Source organism: Pongo abelii, chromosome 5, assembly GCF_028885655.2.
Source record: "Pongo abelii isolate AG06213 chromosome 5, NHGRI_mPonAbe1-v2.0_pri, whole genome shotgun sequence".
NCBI lineage: Eukaryota > Metazoa > Chordata > Mammalia > Primates > Hominidae > Pongo > Pongo abelii.
Genome location: NC_071990.2, coordinates 101,286,356 through 101,313,729, shown reverse-complemented (window position 1 = coordinate 101,313,729; position 27,374 = coordinate 101,286,356). Strand labels below are relative to the sequence as shown.

Below are 27,374 nucleotides of genomic sequence, written 5' to 3'. Positions count from 1 at the left end.
CCCCACTGCCCGTGTCCTGGGACTCCCTCAGCTTGGATGATTGTAATAGCATCTTAATTTTCTGCCTATTTTGGAAAATTTTCCTCCCCAGTCTGCCATGTCTCCCAGACCATGATCAGAGACCACTGATCATGTTAGTGCTTGGAGACCCACCACTGCTGTAGCTGTTCCTCAAGGTAATTTATAATTGAGCCCTAAATAACCTTCCTCGCATTCTCTCTTGTTGGTCCCCTACCTGAACTTTGTGATCTAGGTAGACTGGCCTACTCACTGTTTGGTGAATGCCTTGTCTTTTTCTGCCCCCATGCTTGTGCTTATGCATTTATTTCTGCATGCATTGCACCTATTTTTCAAAATTCTGCTTAAGGTCCAGATTGAGTGCCACCTCTTTCATAAAATATTGCTGAGTTATATTTCTCCTTTGGACCCCTATTAGAATAATCTGCCTTCTACTGCCTTCTAGACATGTCATATCTCCTCTCTTGGACTATAATCTCTTTGAAAGTAATGACATGTCTTTTTCATATCCACCTCCCTCCCCCTCCATTCCCCAGCATCCGCGTATTTACTCACTAAATGGTAATGGAATTAATGAATAAATAAATAAATTTAAAAAGTGTGCGGACACTTTGTTAATTGTCTGTGGAGATATAAAAACCCCAAGAGGAGGGGAACATACTGCTGCTAAGAAATGTATAACGTCTGTAAAGAGACAAAACAACCTAGGGATGGTCTGACAAATGCCACATCATGTAGTAAAAATCAAACACCTAAGTGCTGAGGAGGAATTAGATGTGGTAGAATCTAAGGGTTCTTTTGAGAATAAAACTTTGAATGAGCACTCGCTGTCTCATACTCCAGGGTTTCCAGTCCTGAGCTGGGCTTTCTAGTCTTCATGTCCTCACTGTCATCTCCAGTACAAAATGGAAATACGTGACAGCTGATATTTACTTTTTATGTGTGTTTTGATAATAAAATAATTGCATTGGCAGTTGAGTGGCTGTGTAGGAAATGCCATTTGACCCTATCTTCCATCTCAGTTACCCATGTTTGTTTATGGGCTCAGCCCTAGTTCCAGGGCTCAGTTCTCATGATAACTAGTCTCTTTCTAGATTACATTCTTATTCTTCTTCTAATAGTTTATATACATTTTTTGTTCTACATCTTTAATAGTGTTATGCTTATGAAAGATAGATTTTCTCCACAATAAGGGGAAAATAATCTTAAACTATTTTCTGTTTGTTTGGCTTGGTTTTTGATATTCTGGACATAAAAGGCCTTGTGAGGGTCATGTTCCTTCATAATGTTTCTTGACTCTTGTTCCCTCCTCACTGTCTTTGTCTGGTTCCAGGCTCTCTGGAAGAGGACATCACATTTAGAGAACTTCATCTGCCTCTTTATTGTTCTTTTGGTCTCCGATCATTCCTGCGAGGATAAGATTCCTGAAATATGATTTTCATTATGCCTTACTTTATCTGCTTAAATACCTACAGAGCCACCTCATTGATTATAGTATGACATCCAATCTTGACAGTCTGGCCCATTGCCTGCCTCACTCTACCCACTCCAGTCCACCTGCCAACCCTGCCCCCATGTCAGCACTCCACTCTAGCTAGAGTCTGTTTACTCTGCCTGAGGATAACTTCCTTCTCAAATCCTATCCACCCATCAAAGCACAGCTGCAGCTCTGTCTCTCATCCTTACAGATTCCTGGATATACATCATAATTTATGTTCAGCATGTCACAATTCCATAGTGTAGCGTGGTTTGAATCTGGGGAAGAGTTAGTGTCAAAAAAGAAATTAGGCAGAGGGTGGAGCAACTGTGCTAAATCAAATGGGAAGCCTCTGCTTCTGGCTTAATGGAATTGATGCTGCAATTTGTGATTCTGCTCCCCAGCTTAAAAGAAGAGAGGAGGAGAATGGCTGAATCTACTATCAGAACGTATCTAGGGAAATTTATTTTAACAAAATCTATAGAATAAAATATTATTAAAACTAAAGAGTAAATTTAAAGAGAACAATGCCTCATTTGACAGTTTATGGTGGGATTTGACCCTTCTAGAGTTAATGAAGTTGAATTTGGATATCTTTAGCTAAGAAATATAGATTTCTTTAATTCTTCCTTCTTTCACGGTTTTTTTAGGAAACTCCCTTAGCATATTACAGTGCATGGAATTGCTTTGTTTTTCCATAAGGTCAAGGTTCTGATGCAGAATATACATTTTTCTCAAGCTCATGTGGAACATTTTCCAGATAGGTCATATGTTAGTCCACAAATCAAGTCTTAATAAGTTCAAGAAGGTTGGACTTACATCAAGTATCTTTTCTGACTACAGTTATATGAAACTAACAATAACTAACAGGAGGAAAATTGAAAAATTTGCAATTTCATGGAAATTAACAAACTCCTGAACAACCAATGAGTCAGAGAATAAATAAAAAAAGAAATAAAAAATATCTTGAGATGACTGAAAATGGGAACACAACGTATAAAAATGTCTGGGTTGCAGCAAAAGCAGTTTTAATAGGAAAGTGTATAAACACTTACATTAAGAAAAAAATAAAGATCTCATGTAACCTAACTTTACATCTAAAGGAACTATAAGGTAAAGAACAAATTAGACTGAAGTTTAGCAGAAGGAAGGAATTAATAAAGATTGGAGCAGGAGTAAATGAAATAGAGAATGAAAAACAATAGAAAAGATAAACAGAAGTAAGATTTGGTTTTTTGAGAAGATCAACATAATTGACAAGTCTTTAGGTAGACTAACCAAAAAAAAATGATAGGGGACACAAATAAAAAATTATAAATGGAAGAGGAAATATTATAGCTGATACTACAGAAATATCAATGATTATAAGAGACCCCTATGAACAATTATATGCTAACAAATTGGATAACTTACTCTTCTGGATAAATTTCCAGAACATACAGCCTACCAAGACTGAATCATTAAGGCATAGAAAATCTGAACACATCATACCTAATGTTAAATGACGAGTTAATGGGTGCAGCACACCAACATGACACATGTATACATATGTAACTAACCTGCATGTTGTGCACATGTACCCTAAAGCTTAAAGTATGTAAAAAAAATAAAATCTGAACACATCAATAATGTGAAAGGAGATTAAATCAATAATCAAAACCCTCCTAAATAAAACAAAGTCTAATATCAGATGACTTCGCTGGTGAATTCTACCAAACACTTAAAGAATTAATGCCAATCTTTCTCAAACTCTTCCAAAAAACTGAAGAAGAAACATTTCCAAACTCATTTTACAAGGCCAACATTACCCTGATACTGAAGCCAAAAAGGACACCGTAAGAAAAGAAAATGATATGTCTGTATCCCTGGTGAACACAGACACCCAAATTCTCAACAAATTACTAGCAAACAAAATTGAACAACATATTGAAAGGATCATACACCATGATCAAGTGGGATTTATCCCTGGGATGCAAGGTTGGTTCCATCCACAAATCAATAAATGTTATATACCACATTAACTGAATGAAGGATAAAAATCATGTGATCGTCTCAATAGATGCTGAAAAAGCATTTGATAAAATTCAACATCCTTTCATGATAAAAACTCTCAACAAATTAGTATACAATAAATGTAACACAATGTAATAAAGATTATATAGGGCAGGCTACCATTATACTCAATGGTGAAAAGCTGAAAACTTTCCCTCTAAGACCAGGAATAAGAAACGAGAGAAATAGAAAAAAAATTCTCAAATTCATATAGAACCAAAAAGACCCCGAGTATCCAAAGCACCTCTTGAGAAAAAAGAACAAAGATGAATGCATCACACTTCCAGGCTTCAAACAATATTATTATACAAAGCTATAATAATCCATACAATAACAGTACCAGCTTTAAAACAGACATATACCCCAGTGGAAGAGAATAGAGAGCCCAGAAATAAACCCACATATATAGGATCAACTAATATTTGACAAAGATGCGAAGAATGCAAAATAGGGAAAAGATAGTTTTTTCAATAAATTGTGCTGGGAAAACCAGATATCTACATACAAAGAATGAAATTAACTTGAATGGATCAAAAACCTAAATGTAAGGCCTGAAATTATAAAGTTTCTAGAAAAAAACGTAGGGAAAAAGCTCCTTGACATAGGTCTTGATAATGATTTTTCAGACATGACACCAAAAGCACTGACAACAAAAGCAAAAATAAATCAGTGGGAGTACATCAAACTAAAAAGCTTCTGCATAGCAAAAGAAACAATATAATGAAAATGCAGCCTTTGGAGTGAGAGAAAATATTTGCAAATCATATATCTGATGAAGAGTTAAAATCACAAACATATAAGGAACTTGTACGACTCAATAGCAAAATAAACAAAAGAGAAAAGCGGAAAAAAGAAAGAAAAGAAGGAGGAAATATTTGATTAAAAATGAGCAAAGGACCTGCATAGACCTTTTCCTGAAGAAGGCATACAAATGGTAAACATGTACATGAAAAGGTGCTCAACATCACTAATCATCAGAGAAATGCAAATCAAAGCCTCAATGAGATATCACCTTGTACCTGTTAGAATGGCTATTATTAAAAAAGACAAGAGGTAAGTGTTGACAAAATGTGTAGAAAAGGGAAACCCAGGCAGTTAGTGGAATGTAAATTGGTACAGCCATTATGGAAAATGGTATGAAAGTTCTTCAAAAAATTAAAAATAGAGCTATGATATGATTCAGCAACTTCACTTCTTATATACCTGAAGGAAAAAAAATCAGTATGTTGAGGAGATGTCTGCACTCCCATGTTCGTTGCAGTGTTATTCAAAATGAAGACATGGAAACAACCTAAATGTTCATTGATGAATGAGTGGATTAAAAAATGTATCTATGTACAGTGAAATATTATTCAGCCACAAAAGAAGGAAATTCTGCCATTTGCAACAAAATAAATGAAACTGCTAAGTGAAATCAGCCAGATAGAGAAAGATGAATACTGTATGATTTCACTTATGTATGGAATACTGTATGAATAGATTAAAAAGTATATATATATACAATGAAATATTATTCAGCCACAAAAGAAGGAAATTCTGCCATTTGCAAAAAAATGGATAATGATGCTAAGTGAAATAAGCCACATAGAGAAAGATGAATACTGCATGATTTCACTTATATGTAGAATCTAAAAAAATCAAACTCATAGAAACAGAAAATGATAGTTGTCAGGGCTTGGAGGGTGGGAGAAATGGGGAGATATTGATCAAAAGGGTACAAACTTTCAGTTGTAAGATGGATGTGTTCTGGGGATCTAATGTAGAGCATGGTGACTATAGTTAATAATATTGTATTGTACACTTGAAAGTTGCTAAGAATAATCTTAAGTTTTCACACCACACACACACAAAAGGTAACGATGTGAGGTGACGAATGTGTTAACAAACTTGTCTGTGGTATTCATTTCACAGTGTATGTGTATATTAAATTTATGGTGCTGTATACCATAAATGTATACAATTTTATTAGTCAATTATACTGCAGTAAAGCTTGAGGAAAAGGTTCTGATGTATGTTGTTTAATATAGTTTATATTACTTTAGTTTTCCTCATTTTTACTGTACTTGACTTAGAAGAAGAAAAGGTAGACTTATCCTTCCATTCACAGTTGCTCAACTTGGTGGAGGGCCTTTAAGCTTCAATTTCTTTTTACAAAATTACAAATCTGATAGACCTCCTCTTTCAGCATGCAGAAGGTTGGTAATATGCCTGCCAATCGGTTGGCCTAGTTCTAGGACACTCCCAAGAACAGCTTGGGCAGTCCATGCTTTGTCCAAACACAGAATCAAGCAGTAGAAGACCAAACAAAGCTGCAACAAGAGGTTGGAGCAGGTGGCACCACCTGTACCCATCTAATTCAAACCCATTTAATCTGCCACTTACATGTGAAAAATCAGAGAGTGAGTCAGAGCATCAGCGAAAGGATCAAAGTGATTCTGGCACATGCCTGAAGCTCATCATGGAAGATGGGCTACTTTAAATTAAAATTAGTGCTACTGGTTCTGGAAATCCAGGATTTTACCCAGTGGGCTTGAACTATTTCTATATTATCTATGCAAGTTGGGATATACTTAATCATTTACAGCCGTGGATGTCATGACATGAAGGACTTAATTAAATATTTATTCTAATTTGTTGTTACCTGATTAAAATCTTCAGTGCAATGAAAATGCTTGCAAGTCTTTAAGACATCACCTTTGGATTTACAAAAGAGATGGACTGTAGATTTCATGGTTTGGGAACAACTCTCTCCGTATGGAATCCTATAGGAGATTCCTTATAGAGTTACACTGAAGGAAACCCAGCCCTGGGTCCTGCGTGCTGATTCCCTTCCAGCTGCAGATCACCCTGACAGCTAATGAGATGTGGACTATGGTTACTTTTCTGTGAGAAAAATGAGTGAACCAAATCCCAGGAACATTTTTGTAACTTTTTTGGGGGGTGGGGTGGATTAAGAGAAGGCCTATGACATTTCAAACCACATTTGAGGCATATTTTTAAAACTTCCCATGTTTCTACTTCATGAAATATATCAGAGAATTTACAGGTATAAAAGATTTCTTGCCAGAATATTTTTTTGAGCTAAATATGACTAAAATATGGATAAAAGGTAAAAAAATCACAATAAATAATAGATTAAACTATAAATGGATCAAATTATAAAATAATGGGGGAAATCTTGTGAATAAATACTTTAAAATTGGTTCTGGGAAGCTGATAATTCATATTATTCTTTAAAATGAAGGAAGAAATGGCCAAAATATTTAAAGCTTTTATTAACTGGATTTTGATTCAGTATTTACCATCTAATTATTTATAGTATAAATGAGTATATTTACTGCTCAGTTCATCTAGCAAAATTATCCTCAACTCTGGAATGTGACTCAAGGTTGATGTAATTTTTCTTTTAGAATACATTCTCCAACTTTTCTTGAAGTTTTTTTAAAGCTTAATTCTTTAGGAACTATATGTAATTGAATTAAATTTCATAAACATATCTCAGGAGAGTTCTTTTCCAATGCTAAAAATTTGTGAGACTTGTCTAGAAATCATATTATACTTAGTTTTTGTTAATATATATTATATAGACTTATTTTTGCTGTTTATTAATAAGATAATAAATTAGAAATGAAATGGCAGCAAAAATTTATATTATTTGTAGGAGTGCAGGAATGTAGAAAATAATTTCTACTTGATATTCGCTTTGCAGCTTTATTTAGTTGTGTTTTCTAGGTACTAAAATTTTTCAAGTTAGAAATGAACTTTATTATTTGACTGCTGTTCAGTTACGTTACCACAGGCACATGGTTTCCATCAGCCTCTCAGATTAGCAAAATAAGTTGCATTATTGTCATTTAAAAATACATTTGATTCTGACATTAGTTTTTCTCTTACTCCTGTGTTTATCCTTGAGAAAAATCCTGGCAATTTCCAATGTGTGTAAGCCAAAGCCATTCTTTATAGTAAACAGGACTCCTGTTTGAGGGAAGCATCCTGAGAAGTGGGGGTTATTTTAATGGGCATGCTGTATTACTTTAATCTAACCCTTTCACCATCTGTTCTTCCCATAACAGTGAATGAAAAAAAAGAACATATTTTATGTTTCAGGGTTACATTAGCAAAAAAAAAAAAAAGATAAAAGTGATTTAAAAGCATGCATATGTTCTTAGTACAATGCAGTCTGCATCTGTGATTTTTCTTTTCTCATGGTTCAGACACAAATCAAGAGGAAAGCTGCTCATGCCTGATAGAGTGAAAGTTTTTCATGAAAAACAGGACTTTACCAGAAAAGGGTCTCTTTATATATTTTACAGCTATAAATGATAAAAACCTCAATGAGCTGCCAGAATAAAAATAGATAACTGTGACATCTATTGTTGGAACATCTGGCATTTTTCCTGGGCTGGGTGGTTGCTGCCACATCCAGATGAATGCAGAGCACCTGTCTGGAACATGCTGTTGAAGCAGGAATGAATCTTACGACCGTAATCAAAAGAAGAATATCTATCGGTGTACTTGTGGTACGAGACTGTTTGAGTGATTAGAGGACATACCTAAGGGTGTGTGGAGGTGGTTTATGGGGTGTAGAGGCTGGAGAAAGTCCCCTTTGTAAAAAGATTCTTGGGGACCTGAAATCTATTACTGTGTAGGGGGTAGGACACTGTTGTCTTTCTTATCTAAGTATAGTATATTGAAGTATGGGACAGTGAAAAGAGTAAGAGTTCTGGAATTACATGTCCCCTCTTAAACTTCATAATCATGCAACTTTGGGCAAAAAAATTTTTTTTAACCTTATTTGTTATGTCTGTAAAGGGATTAATAATACTTTTAAGATGTTGTTAGCATTTAATAAAACAATGTCTACGGAATCTGCATAGTGACTAATGCATAGCAAATGTTTTATAATGGTAACTGTTGTTGTAATGGGTATTAGTTAGCATAAGCAGATCATATAGTAAGTTGCTTCTTAATAAGTCACAGTTTTTTTCCTTTTTCCTGAATAACTTATTTACTAAAGGAAACAGTAATGTTTTCCTTCTTTGAACTCCTATTTTGTTTTTCTCTCTATTCAGGTCTTTGCCTTTTCTAAAGTGTATTAAAGTTATATTCTGTGCATTATTTATATCCCTCTTAATGTGAACACTTTGAAAGTGAGGCTGTATTTCTCCTATCACCTGGCATGCCGCCTTGCAAAGCAGGCACTTAATAAATATTAGAATGAATGTTAGAATGAATTTTTGTAAATAGGTCCCATTGGGTGCATATTAAACCCCAAGGGATGGCTCAGGCCTTTAATCTGATGAACTATCAGTCTCTTCTAGAAGGAATGATTCTGTTATAAGCTGAATTCCAGAGGAGAGCTGGGGGACCGTGGATGTCATCTGAAATCTAGTTTTGGCAGTCATCTGAGCTTTTTGCTTGCCAGCCTCAGCCCACCTTTGGTGGCTGGCATTTGGTTGCATGTTTCATGAGAACAAGGGCATCCATCATCTGACTCATATTTTAATTTGCAAAATGAATGCTTGTTTTGAAAATTAAAACTTAAATATGAAATTGAGGTAAATTAAGGTGCATGGTATTCAGAATGACAAAAAATTTTCTAAGAAGAAAGAGGTTTCAGCAAAATTAAAGCTAGATTTTTACTGAACTTTCTTAATTGATTGGTATAATCTAATGAAAATAAAGGAATAACTCAGTTTCTCAGCTTTAAATATAAGAGAAAACACTGTTATCTTTTCAAAGGAAGAAGAGCAAATACTCTCTAGCTCATAAACATGACTGTTTTACTTGAAAACAGTCAATACTGGCCCGGAGCGGTGGCTCATGCCTGTAATCCCAGCACTTTGGGATGCCAAGGTGGGCAGATCACGAGGTCAGGAGATCGAGACCATCCTGGCTAACACGGGAAACCCCATCTCTACTAAAAATACAAAAAATTAGCCGGGCGTGGTGGTGGGTGCCTGTAGTCCCAGCTACTTGGGAGGCTGAGGCAGGAGAATGGCATGAACCCAGGAGGCGGAGCTTGCAGTGAGCCGAGATCACGCCACTGCACTCCAGCCTGGGCGACAGGGCAAGACTCCGTCTCAAAAAAAAAAAAAAAAAGAAAAAAGAAAAGAAAATAGTGTCAATACCAAGAAAGGCTAGAAGAACCATCCACAGGCTTGCTTGAAACCTAATTGACCATGATTCTCCTTCCTCTCCACTCTTAAAACACATCTATAGGCTCTTAATCAAAGTGTAAATGATAAAAACTGTTGGTACCAAACTACCTTCCAGCTTTGAAAACTGGAGTATTTGGAAGAAAAGGCCCTACTATTTAGATGACTGGCTAGTGGCCTGATTTCTTTCTGCAGTTGGGAATATTGATTTTTTAAAATCCTTTAACGTATATATTTTATCTTTTACCTGCCTATAAGATGGTACTGAAAACATGGTTTTTCTAGACAATATAGTCTACAGTAGAAAATAATTTTTACAAGATGGTAACCATTTCTGTTTACCTAAGTGAAAGTGATTAATCAAGGACCTTTACATGACACATACATATCTGTACCATTTGTATTTTTTAGTGCTGTTAAAAGTATTATTTATTTGATTCTTACTGCAATCCTATAAGGTAGTCTGTTCCTATTCTGCAAATGGGAAAATCAAGGCCCAAGAAAAGTGATCCTTTGCACAAACCATATGAAATGGCAGTAGATCAGGATACGCCAATGTCTGAATCGAGGTTTGTTTGTACTGAAATTCCTAGTTGATAACTTTATATTTTCGTATGCAAAATATTAACATTCAGAAATAAAAACAAAGATATTTAAACAATTAAATTATAGCTTTATTAAAATGTTTCCATTTCTTCAGAAAAATGTTGTTTAAAAAAAGGCTTTGTCTGAAATGATTCTATAAAAATAAGACATATGTTTACTATATGGGATTTTTCTGATGTTCAAATATTTATTTTAAAATGATTACATACTTTAAGAAAAGTTGCAAGAATAGTATAATTGTACACTAGGTTCACCAGTGCTTAGCATTTGCCACATTTGCTTTATCATTTTTTTCTCTTTCCCTTCCCTCTGCCCTCATTATTATTTATTTTTTTGAACCATTTTAGAGTAGGTTACATATGTCATGCCTCTACCTAAACCTTAATACATCGATGTGTATTTCCTAAGGACGAGAATATTCTCTTATATAACCATAGCACAATTATCAATATCAGAATATTTAACATTCATAAGATGCTTTTTATCTAATCTTACAGGTGTAAGATGTAAGATTTCTCCAGTAACGTCCCTAATAGCATTTGTTATTTTCTCTCTAGTACAATACTTAGTCCAAGAGTCTATATTGCATTTAATTTTCATGCCTCTTTCATCTCCTTTAATCTGAATAGTTCTTTAGCCTGGCTTTTTCTTTCATATTATTTGCATTTTTGAAGAACACAGCCCAGTTATTTTACAGAATGTTCTTCAATTTGAGTTTGTGTGCTTATTCTTCATGGTTAGATTCTGGTTATACATTATCCACTATCCACTGGAATACTTCATTAGTGAGGTTGTGTCTTCGGAGTGTCTGTCACATCCAGAGGCACATGATGTCCATCTGTTCTGAGTTGGTTGGTGATGTTAATTTTGATCACCTGGTGAAAGTGTCACTTGGTTTCTTTACTGTATAACTGTTTTTTTTTCCTTCTAATTAAAAAGCAATCTGTGGGGAAACCCTTTAAGACCATAAAAATAGCCTATTTCTCAACAGTTTTTCCCTGAGATTTATCATCCATGATCATCTGTGCCCAAATAAATCTTTATTGACGTGATTGCAAAATGTATATTTTCTAACTCAACTACTCCCTCCATATTCATCAGTTGGCACTCTACTGTAAGGAAGATTCCTTTATGTTTCCCCATTTATTAGCTAGTGCGTTTACCAGTTTGGACCCATGGATTTATTTAGTGGGTTACAATTTATTCATTACTGTCATTTACTTTTGCTTAAGTTTTTCTGTATTTGGCCAGAAGGAATTCCTTCAAGCTGGCTCCTGTGTCGTTTTGACATGTCCCTATCACTCCTATGTAAAGCTATTCAAAGCTGTGTATCTCATAGGTCTGGATATGTAGTTTTTACCTCCAGAATTCTGTATTTAATTTACGTAATTTGTGTTTGCCTATTTTCCCCAAGGGTTATTTAAAAGTTTTTTTTTTCAGGTTGAAGCATTTTTTTAAATTTTGTTTTTAATTTCCATTTTTATGCATTGTGATCAGAGGGTGTTGTTTATATTTCTACTCCATGAAATTTACTGAGGTTTTCTTTGTGACCTAATATTTGCTTGATTTTGATGATTGGGCATCTATATCAAGAAGGTTTCTTCTTTATTATCAGTATGTGAAGTGATATATAGCCATACAATTTAACTGATTGGTTTTTTTTTTAAGTCTTCTGTAGTCTTTATTATTTTAAAATTTACTTTACTCTGTTACTGAGAGTGGTATGTTAGTCTTTTATTTGTCAGGATGTTTCTATACCTCCTTTGTATCTCCTATAGTTTTTGCTTCATATGGATGGCATTGCAATGTTATTTTGTGCATAAATATTCATAACATTTCTATCTTCATTGTGAATTCTGGCTTTTAGCAACATAAAATGTCTTTTGTTTTGTTTGTTTTATTTAATGCTTTTTTTAAAGCCTGAATTCTACTTTGCTTGGTTTTACAATCCAAACTCTTGGTTTCTTATTGTCTACATTTGCCTTGTTTATGTTTGCCTTTCCCTTTATTTTTAGCCTTTTGAAACTGTGTTTCAGGCATGTCACATGATCAGTATAGAATTGGGTTTGCTCTATAAATTATCAGAAAATTCTTTTTTAAAATTGGTGATTTAAGCCAATTCACATTTATTGATGGGGTTGATATGTTTGACTCAATGCTGTCATATTATTTAATACTTACTGAATGCATTATGCTATATTTAATGTGTTTTCTTGATTTGTCTATTTTTCTGTTTTTAATCAAATTGTAATTTTGATATACTTTTAAATTAAAATGTAGGTATCACAGAAGTGCCCGTTAACTCATTATCTGGTTTCCCCAGTGGTAACATCTTGCAGAGCTGTAGTACAATGTCACAACCAGGATATTGCATTATTACTATCATCATATAGAACAATTTCACTACCACAAGGATCCCTCATGTTGCCTTTTTATGACCACATCTACTTCTCTCCTACTCCTGCTTTTGTCATTAACCCTAGCAAGCACTAATCTGTTCTTCATATCTGTAATTTTGTCATTACGAGACTGTTGTAGAAATGGAATCATATAGCCTTTTGGATTGACTTTTTTCACTCAGCGTAATTCACTGGAGATTCATCCACATTGGTGCATGTATCAATGGTTCATTCTTTTTTATTGTTGAGTAATATTGCCTGGTATGAATATATCATATTTTGTTTAACCATTCATCTTTTGAAGGAAATCTGAGTTGTTTCCAGTTTTTGGTTGTTAAAAATAAAGCTATAACAACTCAATAACAACAAAAGCAACTCAATTCAAAAATGGGAAAAGGGCTTGAATAGACATTTCTCCAAAGATTTACAGATGACCAATATGCCTGCAGAAGGATGCTCAACATCACTAATCATTACAGAAATGCAAATCAAAACTGCAATGAGACACCTCTCACACTCATTAGGATGGCTACTACTACTACTACACACACAAACAATAACAAGTGTTGGTGAGGATGTAGATACATTTGAACCCATTGTACTATTAATGGGAATGTAAAATGGTGCAGCTTCTATGAAAAACAGCACAGCAGGTCCTCAAAGAATTCAAAATAGAATTACCATATGATGCAGCAATCCCATTTCTGGTAATATACCCTAAAGGATTAAAAACAGAGTCTCAAAGACATATTTGTGCACCCATGTTCATCGTAGCTTCATAGCCAAAAGGTAGAAGCAACCCAACCGTCATCAGTGGGTGAATGGATAAACAAATCGTGGTATATACAATAGAATACTCTCCAGTTTTAAAAAGGATGGAAATTTTGACACCTGTTTAAACATGGAAGAACCTTGAGAACATAATGCTAAGTGAAATAAACCCGTCATGAAGAGACAAATACTCTACGAATTTACTTATGTGAGGTACCTAGAATAGTCAAAGTAATCGAGACAGAAATTAGAATGGTGGTTGTTAAGGAACTGAAGGGAAGAGGGAATGGGGAGTTACTGTTTAATGGGTACAGAGTTCAGTTTTGTAAAATGAACAGTTCTGGAAATGAATGGTAGTGATGGTTGCATGGCACCGTGAGTGTACTTAATGCCACTGAACTGTATACTTAAAAATGGATGATAGTAAATTTTATGTTACTTGTATTTTGCCACATTGAAAAAGAAAGGAAACAGAGAGGATTTGGAAGTGGAGGGAGGTAGCTGCTGTAAATATTTGTGTGCAAGTTTTATATGAATATAGTTTTTATTCCTCTGGGATAAATTTCCAGGATTACATATAGTAATTGCACATTTAGTTTTTAAGAAGCTGCCAAACTGTTTTCTAGACTAGGTACAACATTTTATACTCCCATGAGCATTGTGTGAGTGATCCAGTTTTCCTACATCTTTGCCAGCAATTGGTGTTGTCATTATTTTTTGTTTTAGCCAGCCTGATAGATGTATCATGATATTTCAGTGTGGTTTTAATTTGCATCTTCCTAGTCACTAATGATGTTGAACATCTTTTCATGTGATTATTTGCCATCTGTATATCCTACCCAGTGAAGTGCCACTTCATATCTTTCACCCTTTTTTGTTGTTCTTGTTGTTGAGTTTTGGGAGTTCTGTATATATTCTAGAGGCTAGTCTTTTGTTAAATATGTAGTTTGTAAATGCTTTATCCGTTCCTGTAGCTTGTCTTTTCATCCTCTTCACGGGTTCTTTTTTGGAGCAAAAGTTTTTAATTTTGATCTAGTTCAATTTATCTTTATTTTTTCTTTTATGGATTGTGTTTTTGTTGTCAAGTCTAAAAACTCCTTACCTAGTCCTAGATCTTGAAGATTTTCTTTTATGTTATTTTCCATAAGCTTTATAATCTTATGTTTTGCATTTAAGTCTGTGAACCTTTTGAGTTTTTTTTTATATAAGCTGTGACACTCAGATTGAGATTTATTTGATTTTTGCCTATGAATGTCCAATTACTCTAGCACCATTTGTTGAGAAGTTTATGTTTCCTTCACTGAATTGTCAAAAATCAGTTGAGCATATTTGAAGTTTGTCACATTTTCTGCCTCTAAGTAATGCTGATAGTATGGGTCATGTGTGACTTAATTTGTGCTTCTTAATGACCTTATAGGTCTTGAGGGCAGAATGTGTGGACAGATCCAGATTATGGTGGTTGCCATTATCCTTCAAACTCAGAAGCCTCTAGAATATAATAATTTATTGACCAAAAGGCAGCATGTAATTCCTAACGAAATTGTGTCATAACGGGATACTTGGAGGGAAAATTGGCCTTATAGTAAAATTATAATTTACACAATAACTTTCTTTTTATAGTTATGACAATAAAAATTTGTAGACTTGGATTATTGTTCTCAATAATTATTTTCTTCCAGTAACTGAGATGTAGGGACAGGCACAGGAATCAAACATTTCAAAACTAAGAAGGATACCAAATAGTTATTATATTGTACAGAGTATTAGAGCTGAAAGACAAGTTAGATGAAGTCTAATCTAACCCACTACTGCATTTTTATGCAGCATTCATTCATTGCACTGCACACACTACATATAGTGTGGCTGACTGCCTTCCTCTCTTTCTGCCTTCTCTCTTTTCTCAAATATTTAATGAATACCTGAAACATTTTGGATCAAGTAATGCAGCTGTAATGTCCTCAACAGAGTTTACATCATTTTAAAGGGATGAATGTGGCTCAGAGTTTTGATGGTGCCCACTGGTGTAAATTTATAGGTCTTGAAAACAAAGGTTTACTGTGAGGCTTTTCCTCTGTATCTCCTAAGCAGTGTGAGGTCTTAGACTAACTGAACCACCCAACTTCCGCCTGCTTGAATATCTCAGGGCAATGCGCTTGGTGTTTTGTAGTTTCCTGCCTATTGACAAGAGGCTTATCCTTCAAATTCTTCTTTGGATGCTCTTGAAATGTATACTTCCTGTATGCCCAGGTTGTCTGTTGTTGAATTTTCATTGTGATTGAAGGACAGAATGTTCTTCTCTGTTGTGCCAATAGCACTTTCCCATACACACTCAGGGAAAGCTTTTCCCCCTCTTAACAGGGCTCAAAAGTCTTGACTGGAGTACCTCAGAAATAGACCTGGTTTATACTTTTATAAAAACAAGCAGAATCTGGGCAACTCCTAGCTTGGAATAACACTGATGGTCTGAGTTCCTCTGAGGCAAGCACATGGATGGTACTCTCAAGAAACACATGTATAGCACTTGGATCCCCACTCGGTAAGGTGAGGAAGCGCCAGCCCTGCTTTGGTGAAAGTGAAGGTGGTATCTTGTGAAAAGAGAGTCTGGGTTCACTGGAAGAAGAGGATGATGGCATGTGGAACGCATGATGTAGGTACTGAGCCCCAGGATGCCTTGATGTCTCCTGTTCTACAACCCTGCAGGGAAAGAAGAATTTTCTAATTTTTTTTTCTTGATGGAATATGCTGATAGTCCATATGTGTAGGTGGAAAATAATTAAAGTAATAATTAGAAATGGCAAAGGAAAAATTTCGACCTGGAATTTGCACAGGACTCTGTTGTGAGCATGCTATATTGGCATACTTTGGAGGTTCCCCAGAGGAACCTGTGTAGTTCATCTCTCTGTCCCCAAGAGCCCTCAGCTGAGTTGCCTCTTTGTACTGAAATGGGAAGAGCCAGGATTCTTGTTCCCACAGGGTGGGCCTAGTGGTGAGGGGAAAGTTTGTTTTGTCCTGTGAAGTCCTCATCATGGGCGACAAGGGAACAGCAGTGGAGCCTAGGAATTTTTCTTCTTCCCTCCACAACACCACACGTGCCCACCCCTGTTTATTCTGGGGTAAGAAATAAAAGTCTAAAATGGACTTGTATTTTGGTTCCTGGGACAGTGAAACAGTTCCTGCCCCTTCACTGCAAATCTCCCTAATATTGGATCTTTTTTTCTCTCCTTTTTTCCTTAGCAGTGTTTTATCTGAAATGTGAAATCGTGGTTTCAAGTGCAGGCTTTGAGACCAGATAGACTGTGAGGTGGCTGTGGCATCTTATTAAAACTTGTAGTAATGTCCTTTCTTCCTGTATTAAATGGAGCTATATTATGTTCAGGTGGTTGTGAGGATTAAATGACAAAATGTATATGGAATGATTAAATGACAAAATGTATATGGAATGTATATGGAATATTGCCAGACACGTAGTAAGCTCTCAATAAATGACATCCATCATTATCATAGTAGGTAATCTCTTTACAATACCTAGAATTGTTTGGCATTAGGCAACCAAAAACTGGTAAAAATTATTGTTATATTACCGATTTTAGTGGCTTGTGAGGGCCTTCAAACTGAGCATACTTCCTAGGGAGATCTATCAAGCACTTTATATTCTTTTTCAAAATCTGACCAAATAGTCTGGGAGTAGATAAGCCATTTAATTCCAACAAGGCACAGCAATGCCTGTGGCTTGTTATTTTCTGGTGACCCTATGCATATTTCAAGTTTTATCTTCTAAACAAGAGGCACATCCTAGTGAAGAGGCCCAACTCTTATATGGGATAAGACTTCTTAAGAGTTACATTGCAAATGAATTAGGTAAGCGCTTATTAACTATTCTGCCATCTATCCAGCGTGGCCTTCAGAGAGGAAACAGAGTTAACTTAATGAAGATTAAGTTTCAGGACATTGGTGCCTTAAACCTTAGGTTTTTGTTTGTCTGTTTTAATTAAGAAAAAATGTAGGCTAGGTGTTGTGGCTCATACCTGTAATCTCAGCACTTTGAAAGGCTGAGGCAGGAGAATTGCTTGAGCTCCAGAGTTCAAGACCAGTTTGGACAGCAAAGTAAGACCCTGTCTCTACCAAAGAATTTAAAAATTAGCTGTGTATTGTTGCACACCTGTGATCTCACCTACTCAGGAGGCTGAGATGGGAGGATTGCTTGAGCCCAGGAGGTGGAGGCTGCAGTGAGCCATGATCACGCCACTGCACTCCAGCCTGGGGGACAGGGCCAGACCCTGTTAAAACAAAAAAATACGTGGAAAGCAAATAGAAATAAAATATGGAACTTACTTGGAATCTCTCTTTGGCAATACTGTTAGGGTAGACGAAGAACCTGTGTCTGAATCTTGTTTCTGTCACCTGCTAACACTGTGGCTTTGGGCAAATCACTTTCTCTCTCTCAGTGTTAGCTTCTCTATCCATAAACTGGTGATACTAATAGCGCCATTAAGGGTTTACTACAGGAGCTAAGTGGATAGTTCATACGAGGCACTTCATTCAGTGCCTAGTACTTCAGTCGATGGTTGCCATTATTATTTTTATCTCCTGCTTTCATCAGCCAAAAGGATTTTCTTTGGAAGCATCATAATGAATTAATTCCAAGTTAGGTGTGCACAGCCATGATGCCAAAGCAACGGTTATTTTGACGACCTCAGGACAATGAGACCTTAAGGGTGCTTGTAGAGTAAACAAAGGCTGTTTTTTGTTTGTTTGTTTGTTTTCGCTTACTGATCGATTGATTTTTGAAATGGACTTTTCTCCCCTACTCGGTTTCAGTATTCGGGATTTCACACGGAAAGATCGGAATCTGATCATGACAGCCAGTGGGGCGGAAGTCCCTTGACCGACACGGCCTCTCCGCAGCTTCTGGACCCCGCCGACAGGCCTGGCTCCCAGCACGACGTATCGTGCGCCTACAGACAGTTTTCGGACCGCAGCTCCCTCTGCTATGGCTTTGCGCTTGACCACTCGAGGCTGGTGGAAGAGAGGCATTTCCATACCCAGGCCTGTGAAGGAGGCCGGTGTGAGGCAGGCAGGTACTTCCTGGGAACGCCGCAGGCCGGGAGGGAGCCCTGGTGGGGCTCTCGCGCAGCCTTGCCCCTGACAAAGGCCTCCCCAGAAAGCAGAGAAGCCTATGAAAACAGCATGCCTCACATCGCTTCAGTCCACAGGATCCATGGTAAGAGCAGGTGAAATGGTTCCCGAACTCCAAGCATTAGGCCCTGGGCAGGTTCATCACATTGTGACACTAGAGTGAATGACCAAATAGTTATCTTCTTTGATTTACAAATCAGAACCAATGGGATTTAAAAAAAAGTTCACTCAGTTATTAATTTTGCTTGTATTTGCTAAATACATTTAGTTTTGACAAGTGAATAAAAACGATTCCTATTTTAAACATCAGAAAGTATAGAAATTACGTTGTTTATTATTGAATACGTCTATTGAATTTGTAGTGTGTACGCATTTACATTCCTCATACATTATTTTCTTTTGTATTTTTGTGCTTCAAATGTGGACTTGAATAGTCTGTAGGCTCATTTGGTCATAGCAGTGTTTCTCAATAAGGGCACTATTGATATGTTGGAGAGGGCCAGTCTTTGTTTTATGGACAGTCACACATACCTCAGATGTTTAACCTTTCTGGGCATTAAATGCCAGTAACTTCCCCTTTCCCCATCATTATGACAACCCACAATGATGATCCCGTGAGTAAAGGATGAAGCAGTATGTAGAATGCACTGGGATTTTCACCTTGGGATAATTATATGGCTTTATAAACACGTCGAAATGGACACCATAGCTAAAGCTTTGATTGTTGCTAATTTTTCGCTTTGTTCATTTCAAAGTAAACTGGTTAAGGAGAGCTCATTCCGTCCATCCCAAGCTTGGGTCCAGACCGGTCTTTGGAATCCTCCCTATTTCATTAAAAGTCAGTGACATTAGGATTGATCTGAAGGCCCCAATACTACTACTCTTGTCTTTAGAATGAGACATGTGCTAGACAATATTGTTTCTATTAATAAACCTTCCTGTCAAATACCACTCAGAAGCTGAGTAATTTTAATCTGTTTCTATTCTTGCTTTCTATTTTTCTGATTTTACTTTGAGTATCTCCAGTTTGGTAGACTGGTAATGGAAACCCAGAGCAAAGGGCAATTACTTGCCAAAGAATAGAGTTAAGTGAAAATCCTGGCTTAACCTACAGATCTGGAAGAAAATATTAGAAATAAAACAAGAAGAAAAGATCAAAGGAAAGCAATGAATAGTGTGATCCAGGCTTTCTCTGCTGCATTAAGCAGTTTACAGCTTTCATATATTCCTACTTGTTTCTCTTCTCTCTTTTTATATTGACTTCAGACTGTTTTGAGAATAATTTGGTTTATGGAATATACTTTGGATGCACTTCTCCTCCATATTTTATCTCTTTCCTTGGCTCCAAACAGGTTGTTATTAAAATTATAAATATTGTTTAAAAAAATTTTTTTTGAGACAGAATTTCGCTCTTGTCGCCTAGGCTGGAGTGCAATGGCGCGATCTCGGCTCGCTGCAACCTCTGCCTCCCGGTTTCAAGCAATTCTCCTGTCTCAGCCTCCCAAGTAACTGGGATTATAGGTGCCTGCCACCACGCCCGGCTAATTTTTGTATTTTTTAGTAGAGACGGGGTTTCACAATGTTGGCCAGGCTGGTACTGAACTCCTGACCTCAGGTAATCCATCCACCTGGGCCTCCCAAAGTGCTGGGATTACAGGTGTGAGCCACCATGCCCAGCCTTATTCTTTACCTTACTTCAAAAACAATCTAAGGTACCTGAGTTACTATATGATTACCTGTAAAGCTGAGATGTTTACCCCTAAATTTGATAATATTTATGTTTTTATTTGGACAAGATTGTATCTATATCTATAATCTTCAGTTATATCCATCCATGCTTACACATATATCTATGTGAATAGGTGTATATTTCTAACCTTCAAATACTCTAAAAATGAACATTAGAGCTTTATTGTAACCGTACTTAAGATATATTAGAGCTTTATTTTAACTCTACTTAAGATATATTTAGCAATACTAACATTTTAGGTTATTTATTTGGAAGTGAGAGAATATTTCAGCCTGTATCATTATTTCCCTCAAATCCAATTGAAAACATTTTTCAAGCATCAATTTAACATAGCACTGTTCTACAGAATAACATAAACCAAATTCTATGCATCCTTCTCTTATTTCCAGTCAGACAGGTCTAATAACGTATATCCATGGAGAAGTATAAACGCACTTTACCATTTGCTAATTGTCATTCACAGTGAACAAGGTTTATCTTCTAAGAAACTTGTTATAAACTTGGTCTGCATTTAAAATTCACTGATTTTATATGAATCCAGTACAGAGAGTTGACACTCTATCATGTGAGCCTGTTTCAAATATTGGTGCATATATTAAAAATGAAAGATATAAAGTTTATTTTAATAGGTAAAGGAAATATACTTATTTTGAGGGTGAATTCTGAGATCACTTACTTTTGACTTTTTCTAATTTTTAGGGCGAGGTCATTGGGATGAAGATAGTGCGGTCAGTTCTCCAGACCCTGGGTCAGCCAGTGAATCAGGTGACCGATATCGTACTGAGCAGTATCAAAGTAGCCCACATGAACCCAGCAAAATTGAAACTCTTATAAGAGCCACCCAACAAATGATTAAAGAAGAAGAGAACAGATTACAGCTAAGGAAAGCCCCCTCAGACCAACTGGCTTCCATTAATGGGGCTGGGAAAAAACACTCCCTGTGTTTTGCAAACTACCAACAGCCCCCACCAACAGGTGAAGTGTGCCACAGCTCTGCTCTTGCCAACACTTCACCATGTGACCACATCCAGCAGAGAGAGGGAAAAATGTTGAGCCCCCATGAAAATGACTATGACAACAGTCCCACCGCACTATCTCGGATAAGTAGTCCCAATTCGGATCGCATTTCAAAATCCAGTTTGATCCTAGCTAAAGACTATCTGCATTCAGACATATCTCCTCATCAGACAGCAGGAGACCACCCTACTGTCTCTCCAAACTGCTTTGGCTCTCACCGGCAGTATTTTGATAAGCATGCTTACACATTAACTGGATATGCCCTGGAGCACTTATATGACAGTGAAACCATTAGAAACTATTCCTTGGGCTGTAATGGCTCACACTTTGATGTAACTTCCCATCTAAGGATGCAACCAGACCCAGCACAAGGACACAAGGGAACATCTGTTATAATAACCAATGGAAGCTGATGTTTTGCTGAAATATTTTGTTCTTTAAGGATCTCTGAAACATATTTATAGTTTAATACCCCATTACCAGCATTTACTATGCCACAGATTGTTAGAGAGCATAACTTAAGTTACTGGGTATTTGATACGTGTTCCTATAAAATCAAAGAAAACATAGCACTAGCATTCAGGGTTATACACAGAAAAGGGAGCTAAATTGAATACACAAATTTCCCCTCTAATTATATGGGAATCAGAATAGATAAATTTTGACTTGAAAAATATTCATGTAGATCAAGTGTGCATATATACTACATGAGAAGACTGATGAATGACAACATTGCATTGTGACTATCCAGTGATCCTCATACACACAAACTATTACTTACAAACTGCGGTATACATTTTACATATGGAAATATAGGCTATGTAATGTAAATACATCAAAAATGGGTAATTTTTTTGACTCTGTCACACTAAACTTCTTAAAGAAATTTCCATTCCCAAAATAACTGAGAAAGAGAGAGATACATCTTATAAACTGACTTCTTTGTGGTTTCAATTCAGCCAGCTCATTTGGTTCAGGCATAAATTAGAGAAATGTTTCTGGATATGGTGCAAAAATGAGTTTTCACCTGGTATTCATTATAAACAATCAGGAAGAGGTAATTTTTCACCTTGTTTTTCAGTTAGACAAGGACCAGGATTGCACTGACATGGCGCTAAGGGTTTTTCTAAGTAAAAACACTGAGATGTTGGGACACACATCAAAAACCTGGAGTGCTCAATTGGAAGTAGTTCTATGAATATGGAAAGGCCAGAGGCAGAGTGAAATAAGATGATATCTCAAAATTTAACACAATTTAAGGGCTCAGCATAAGTAAACAACATATTTGGGGTTTGCTTATAAAACCAACTAAATAAAAAATTCAAACCAATTCACCCAGAAAAAAGACCAATAAGTGCAAAAATAAAAGGAAATAAAAGTGAAGTGCCACATGACAGCAGTGTAAGTGTTTGAAAACGTTTCAAAGCACATATGTGCCAATGTGACAACATGTGGAAAGCCTCAGGAGAGAGTCTAAGATAAAATCTTAGGCTGATAGACAAGTAGTTAAAAGCTACGAGCAGTACTCTGAAGGAATAAGAAAAATGTTTATTTTCCTTATTGTTTGTAAACAACAAACTTGGTCTTACATCTGTGTGGTATAATAGAAAGGCCACCTGACTAGATCTCCGGATTCTAATTTTGGCCCTACCTGTAACTTAATTTTGTGACCACAGTTGCATCATTCACCGTGCCTGGGCTCTAGTTTCCTGGTTTGTAAGGCAGCCCCAGCGTTCATGTTCTGTGATAGAGCAGAACAGAACTTATTACCTAATTAACTCTCTGCTATGAGTTGTCAAGACTGATCATTCTGGTTTTCTGTACACAGAAGTTTAGATGCTTTGTGACTTAAGCAGGTGTGTGGGCTCCTTTAGGCAGGTTACAGTTAACTTTCTAGATTTAGCCAAAATGTAGTTGGTAGAAATTTATAACAGAGAAGAAAAATAGCAAGATTTATTTAATGCACTATTCTCTAGTAATTAAAGCAAAATGATATAAGTGATTAGAGAAATTTCATAGATAATATTTCCTAGGAGTCCCATGCCCAAAACTCTTGCCATATTTAAGGAGGGGAATGTACTGGCAGAACATGACTTATAATTTTGGAAACAGAACATGAAATTGAATACTCAGGGATTAGTAGTATATTTTCCTCATTTAACACAGTTATTTCACAGTCCATAGGTAGGTGACAATCTGAATGATAATATGAAAGAAGAATACTGGGTTGTTTGTATATGAAAGGAGAGGCTACATAAAATTAAATAATGTTAACATTTGTGCTGTAAATGCAAAAAAGTGCAAGTAAGTGAGAAAGTTAGTGGTTATATATATTTTCAAAAAATTCAAAGTGCAGTTGACCCTTGAATAACATGGGTTTGAACTGTGCAGATTCACTTATATATGTTTTTTTTTCAATAAAATGCAGATAAAAAACCCAGTATTTGGAGAAATGTGAAACCTGAGTATACAGAGGGCTGATGTTTTGTATAAGTGAGCGCCACAGGGCCAACGGCAGGACTTGAGTATGTGAGAATTTGGTTATGTGGGGGTGGTCCTGGAACCAACTCCCTGTTTATACCAAGGGGTGACCATACAATAAAAACTAAATTTTGAGTTATACATGCAAGAGTATTTAGTAATTTTGAGAAAATTATTTATGAGAAATCCTGGAATACATAAAATGGAGTTTTGATCAATTTGCAACATGAAGTAATGTCTTAAGAATGCTAAAGCTTTTGTAGAATTCTGTAGATTGATAAAAGTTTGGAAGAAAAAAATATTTGATGAATATGGTGTATTTTGGAAAGGTAATTTTCACAGATGGGTATTTCTGGTGGCTATATATTCTACCAAATGTGCCAGGGACAGAAGCTAAAAGAAATGGATACTTAAGAACCAGGGAAAATTAACTGATATTAAAGAAAAGGCTGTCAATAAAGGAATTTCAGTGGAATTTTTATATGGAAGATAGTTAACTGGTGAAAGGAAGAAATTATGAATTTCACGGATGAGAGTAATCAGAAGGAATAATGCTCTTTAAAATGACATGACCAATATTTTTAAGAGAATACAGAATTAACTAAATTATATCTTGATTCAAAATTTTGGTAGATTGACCCAGTTTTAAGTACCTAACCATTTTAAAATTTACTGAATGTCAATAATTTTATAGTAGCAGTTTTATTACATTACATAAAACGTCATATTGACTCACTGCATTGTATAGCTTACATTTTTTGCAATATGGCATGATCATCACAAAATGACCCAAGGTAAGTTAAGGCATTTGATGACAATGTACCTTCTTAATATACATGTGAATGTGTTAAAATGTGTTTATAATCTACATTATTTTGTTCTGTGCAGGAACATGTTTCCTCATAATGAAGATGTCATCTGTGTCTTTTAAAAATAGTATCTAAAATAACTACGTTCCCGATAATTTAATCAGTTAAACTTAATTTGGCTTTAGTTTTAATTCTTGATTTCCGTAACTTTGCCAAATTTTGAGAAACATGAAACTTGATTGAAATAGATAGAGAAGTATGATTTTTATATCACCTTGGGGATATATAAAAATGTGCTCTATCCAATTACCAGTATAATATGTATCAATTCATTAGATGATACATAGCTCATGGTTTTGTAGAATTCTGGTTTCTAGTGATAATAAGTATCTTTATTGCCCATTTCACCTGCCATACCTACTTTAAAAATTTGGATGACCAAAGAAGTAAATGAATGTTTCCCCAATCTTTCTTGGGAAAATTCTTTTTAAATTGTTATTTGGAATATATAGATTTGATGTGTTATTTTGGGATGCATAATATTAATGTCACAATCCCTACAGGTCAGATATTTAGGTGGGCTTTGGTCCACAAGTCTTTTGTCATATTGTGCTCTCTTACCTAAACTGTAATTGCCTGATAAAAGATAATATGACAGTGCTGAGGTGACATTCAAAATGAGACAGGATGCAATAAATGATTGCCTTCAGTATTTACACAGAAAAATCACTTGCCCTTTCTTGGTTATATTTTATAGGGCTAGATTTTTTCCACTGGGCACTATTCTTAATTCACTCTATACTGTGTTGTCACATGCTGCCTCTGGGCAGAGAATCCCACTTAAAATAAGCTATAAGGGATCTTCTAGAAAAGGGTGATGTGCTCCAATTTTTATTTCTCCTTCTTATGGGGGATGGAGATCAATTATAATACAAGACCATTTGAAAACTATGCATAGACATTTTAAAATGAAATACAAGGCTTCCGCCCTCAAGATCTAAACCAAGTAAGTGTGATGGATGGCAGCACAGATAAGGAAACCTTCTGAATACACATTTGATTTTTATAGCTCTCTCTTTCAAGAGTAGGATATTACTAAGATATTCAGTGCAATCTATCAGTCCTAGTAGTATTTGGAAGTGACAGAGTGAATGCTGATATTTGGAAAATTGAGCATTTGACCATTTTGGGGCCACTCACCTGGCCTAGTGGAATAGCTTACACTTTAATACAACCAAACGCAGTTTCTGATTTAAAATGTTTGAATGCCCAGATTTGGTTCCCTAGTTTCACTCAAATCATAGATGTAGACATACATCCTGTTTTCATAATGATTTTAAAAAGAATGTAAATCCTATGGTCCTCCAAATAAATGATTCAACTTTTATGTCAATGTCAAGTTTTTGTGAATAGGGATTTATGTCTAAGACAGAAAAATCTATTGAACTAGTTCTTACTGTGGAACTAATTGTGGATAAAACATTCGTTATCATTCTAAATTTTAAATGAATGATGGAACAGTTATGGACACATGCAAAAGGTATCAGACATAGAAAATATTCTTGGGGGAAATTTCTGTGTGGTGCTAATTTCTTGCAAGGGTTGTATGGATAGTGCTTAACTCAAAAAGTGAGAGTGTGGTCATTGCCAAATAGGGGTTTGCTCAGAGTTCCTTCTCTAGGACTGTATGCAGAAAGCATACACACACACATACACACATACACACACAGAAAAATATGATTTTTATATCATATTCATGAAAATGTGCCGTATCCAATTATAACACACACACACACACACACACACAAATAAATAAATGATCGTTCACATAAGAAATCTTAATTGCTAATTTTAAACCAAACATTTGTAGTTTTGTTTATTGCAACTTTGCTGCATGGGACTTTGCTTTCATAAATCTATATGGGGTTGGAGGGAATTTGCCCTAATTTGCTGACCTGGGACCCATGTAATCACTGTTAAACTTACACCCCATAACCCTGATGTGTTTACATTTCAAAAGAAATGAAATTGGCCTGGAAAGAAATTTTGGAAGTACTGTAAGTTTTTTTCTTTTTTTTCCAAAGGGAAATATTTCAAAAAAGGAAACATTATGAGTAGACGGTTCAAAAAAGATGAAATATTTTACATTTGTTTTTTGACTAATGTGCTATAAAAAGGATTATATTTGTGAGAAAAGATACCGATTGCCAATATTTCAAATACCATCTTGCAATGTATAGTTTTTAGTGACATTGTAGTATAAAGCTGTAATTTGAAATTTTACTTTGGAATGTAAAGTAGAAAATATTAGCTATGTCAATGATATCTTGCAAAGTGTTCCCATTTATAATTATTTATATTGTAAATAGCTTTCTGAAGTAAATTCAAAGTTAATGTGCATAAAATGTATTTATTATGTGAGGAATTTTTTGGTTTAAAATATAGTTACCAATATGCACTTTGAGTCTGGGTTATTCATTGAAAGAAAAATCTCTATAGGACAAAAAAGACTGTCGACTAAAGGAGTACTATAAAGAAACAGGAACCATTTTAGCTCTAGATTCTATTGGAATGGGTAGCACTAAACACACACACACACACACACACACACAAATATGTACACACACATACTGTAAGAGACCTGGGAATAGAAGCATATACATATATACAGCAACTATTAAATAAAGGGTCTGTTTTTTA

General features: G+C 35.6%; 1 protein-coding gene across 2 annotated transcripts in view; it reads left to right on the top strand.

Moving 5' to 3' along the window:
* The window catches only part of SIM1 (SIM bHLH transcription factor 1), an 80,247-nt gene extending 53,115 nt beyond the window's left edge, over positions 1 to 27,132 (top strand). For both annotated transcript variants that reach the window (XM_054557909.2, XM_063724915.1), the window contains 2 exons: positions 18,300 to 18,702; positions 21,067 to 27,132. In XM_054557909.2, the coding sequence (XP_054413884.1) occupies positions 18,300 to 18,702; positions 21,067 to 21,797 (1,134 nt within the window). In that variant the 3' untranslated portion in view covers positions 21,798 to 27,132. The remainder of the gene's footprint in view (positions 1 to 18,299; positions 18,703 to 21,066) is intronic.
* Positions 27,133 to 27,374: the final 242 nt, after the last annotated feature.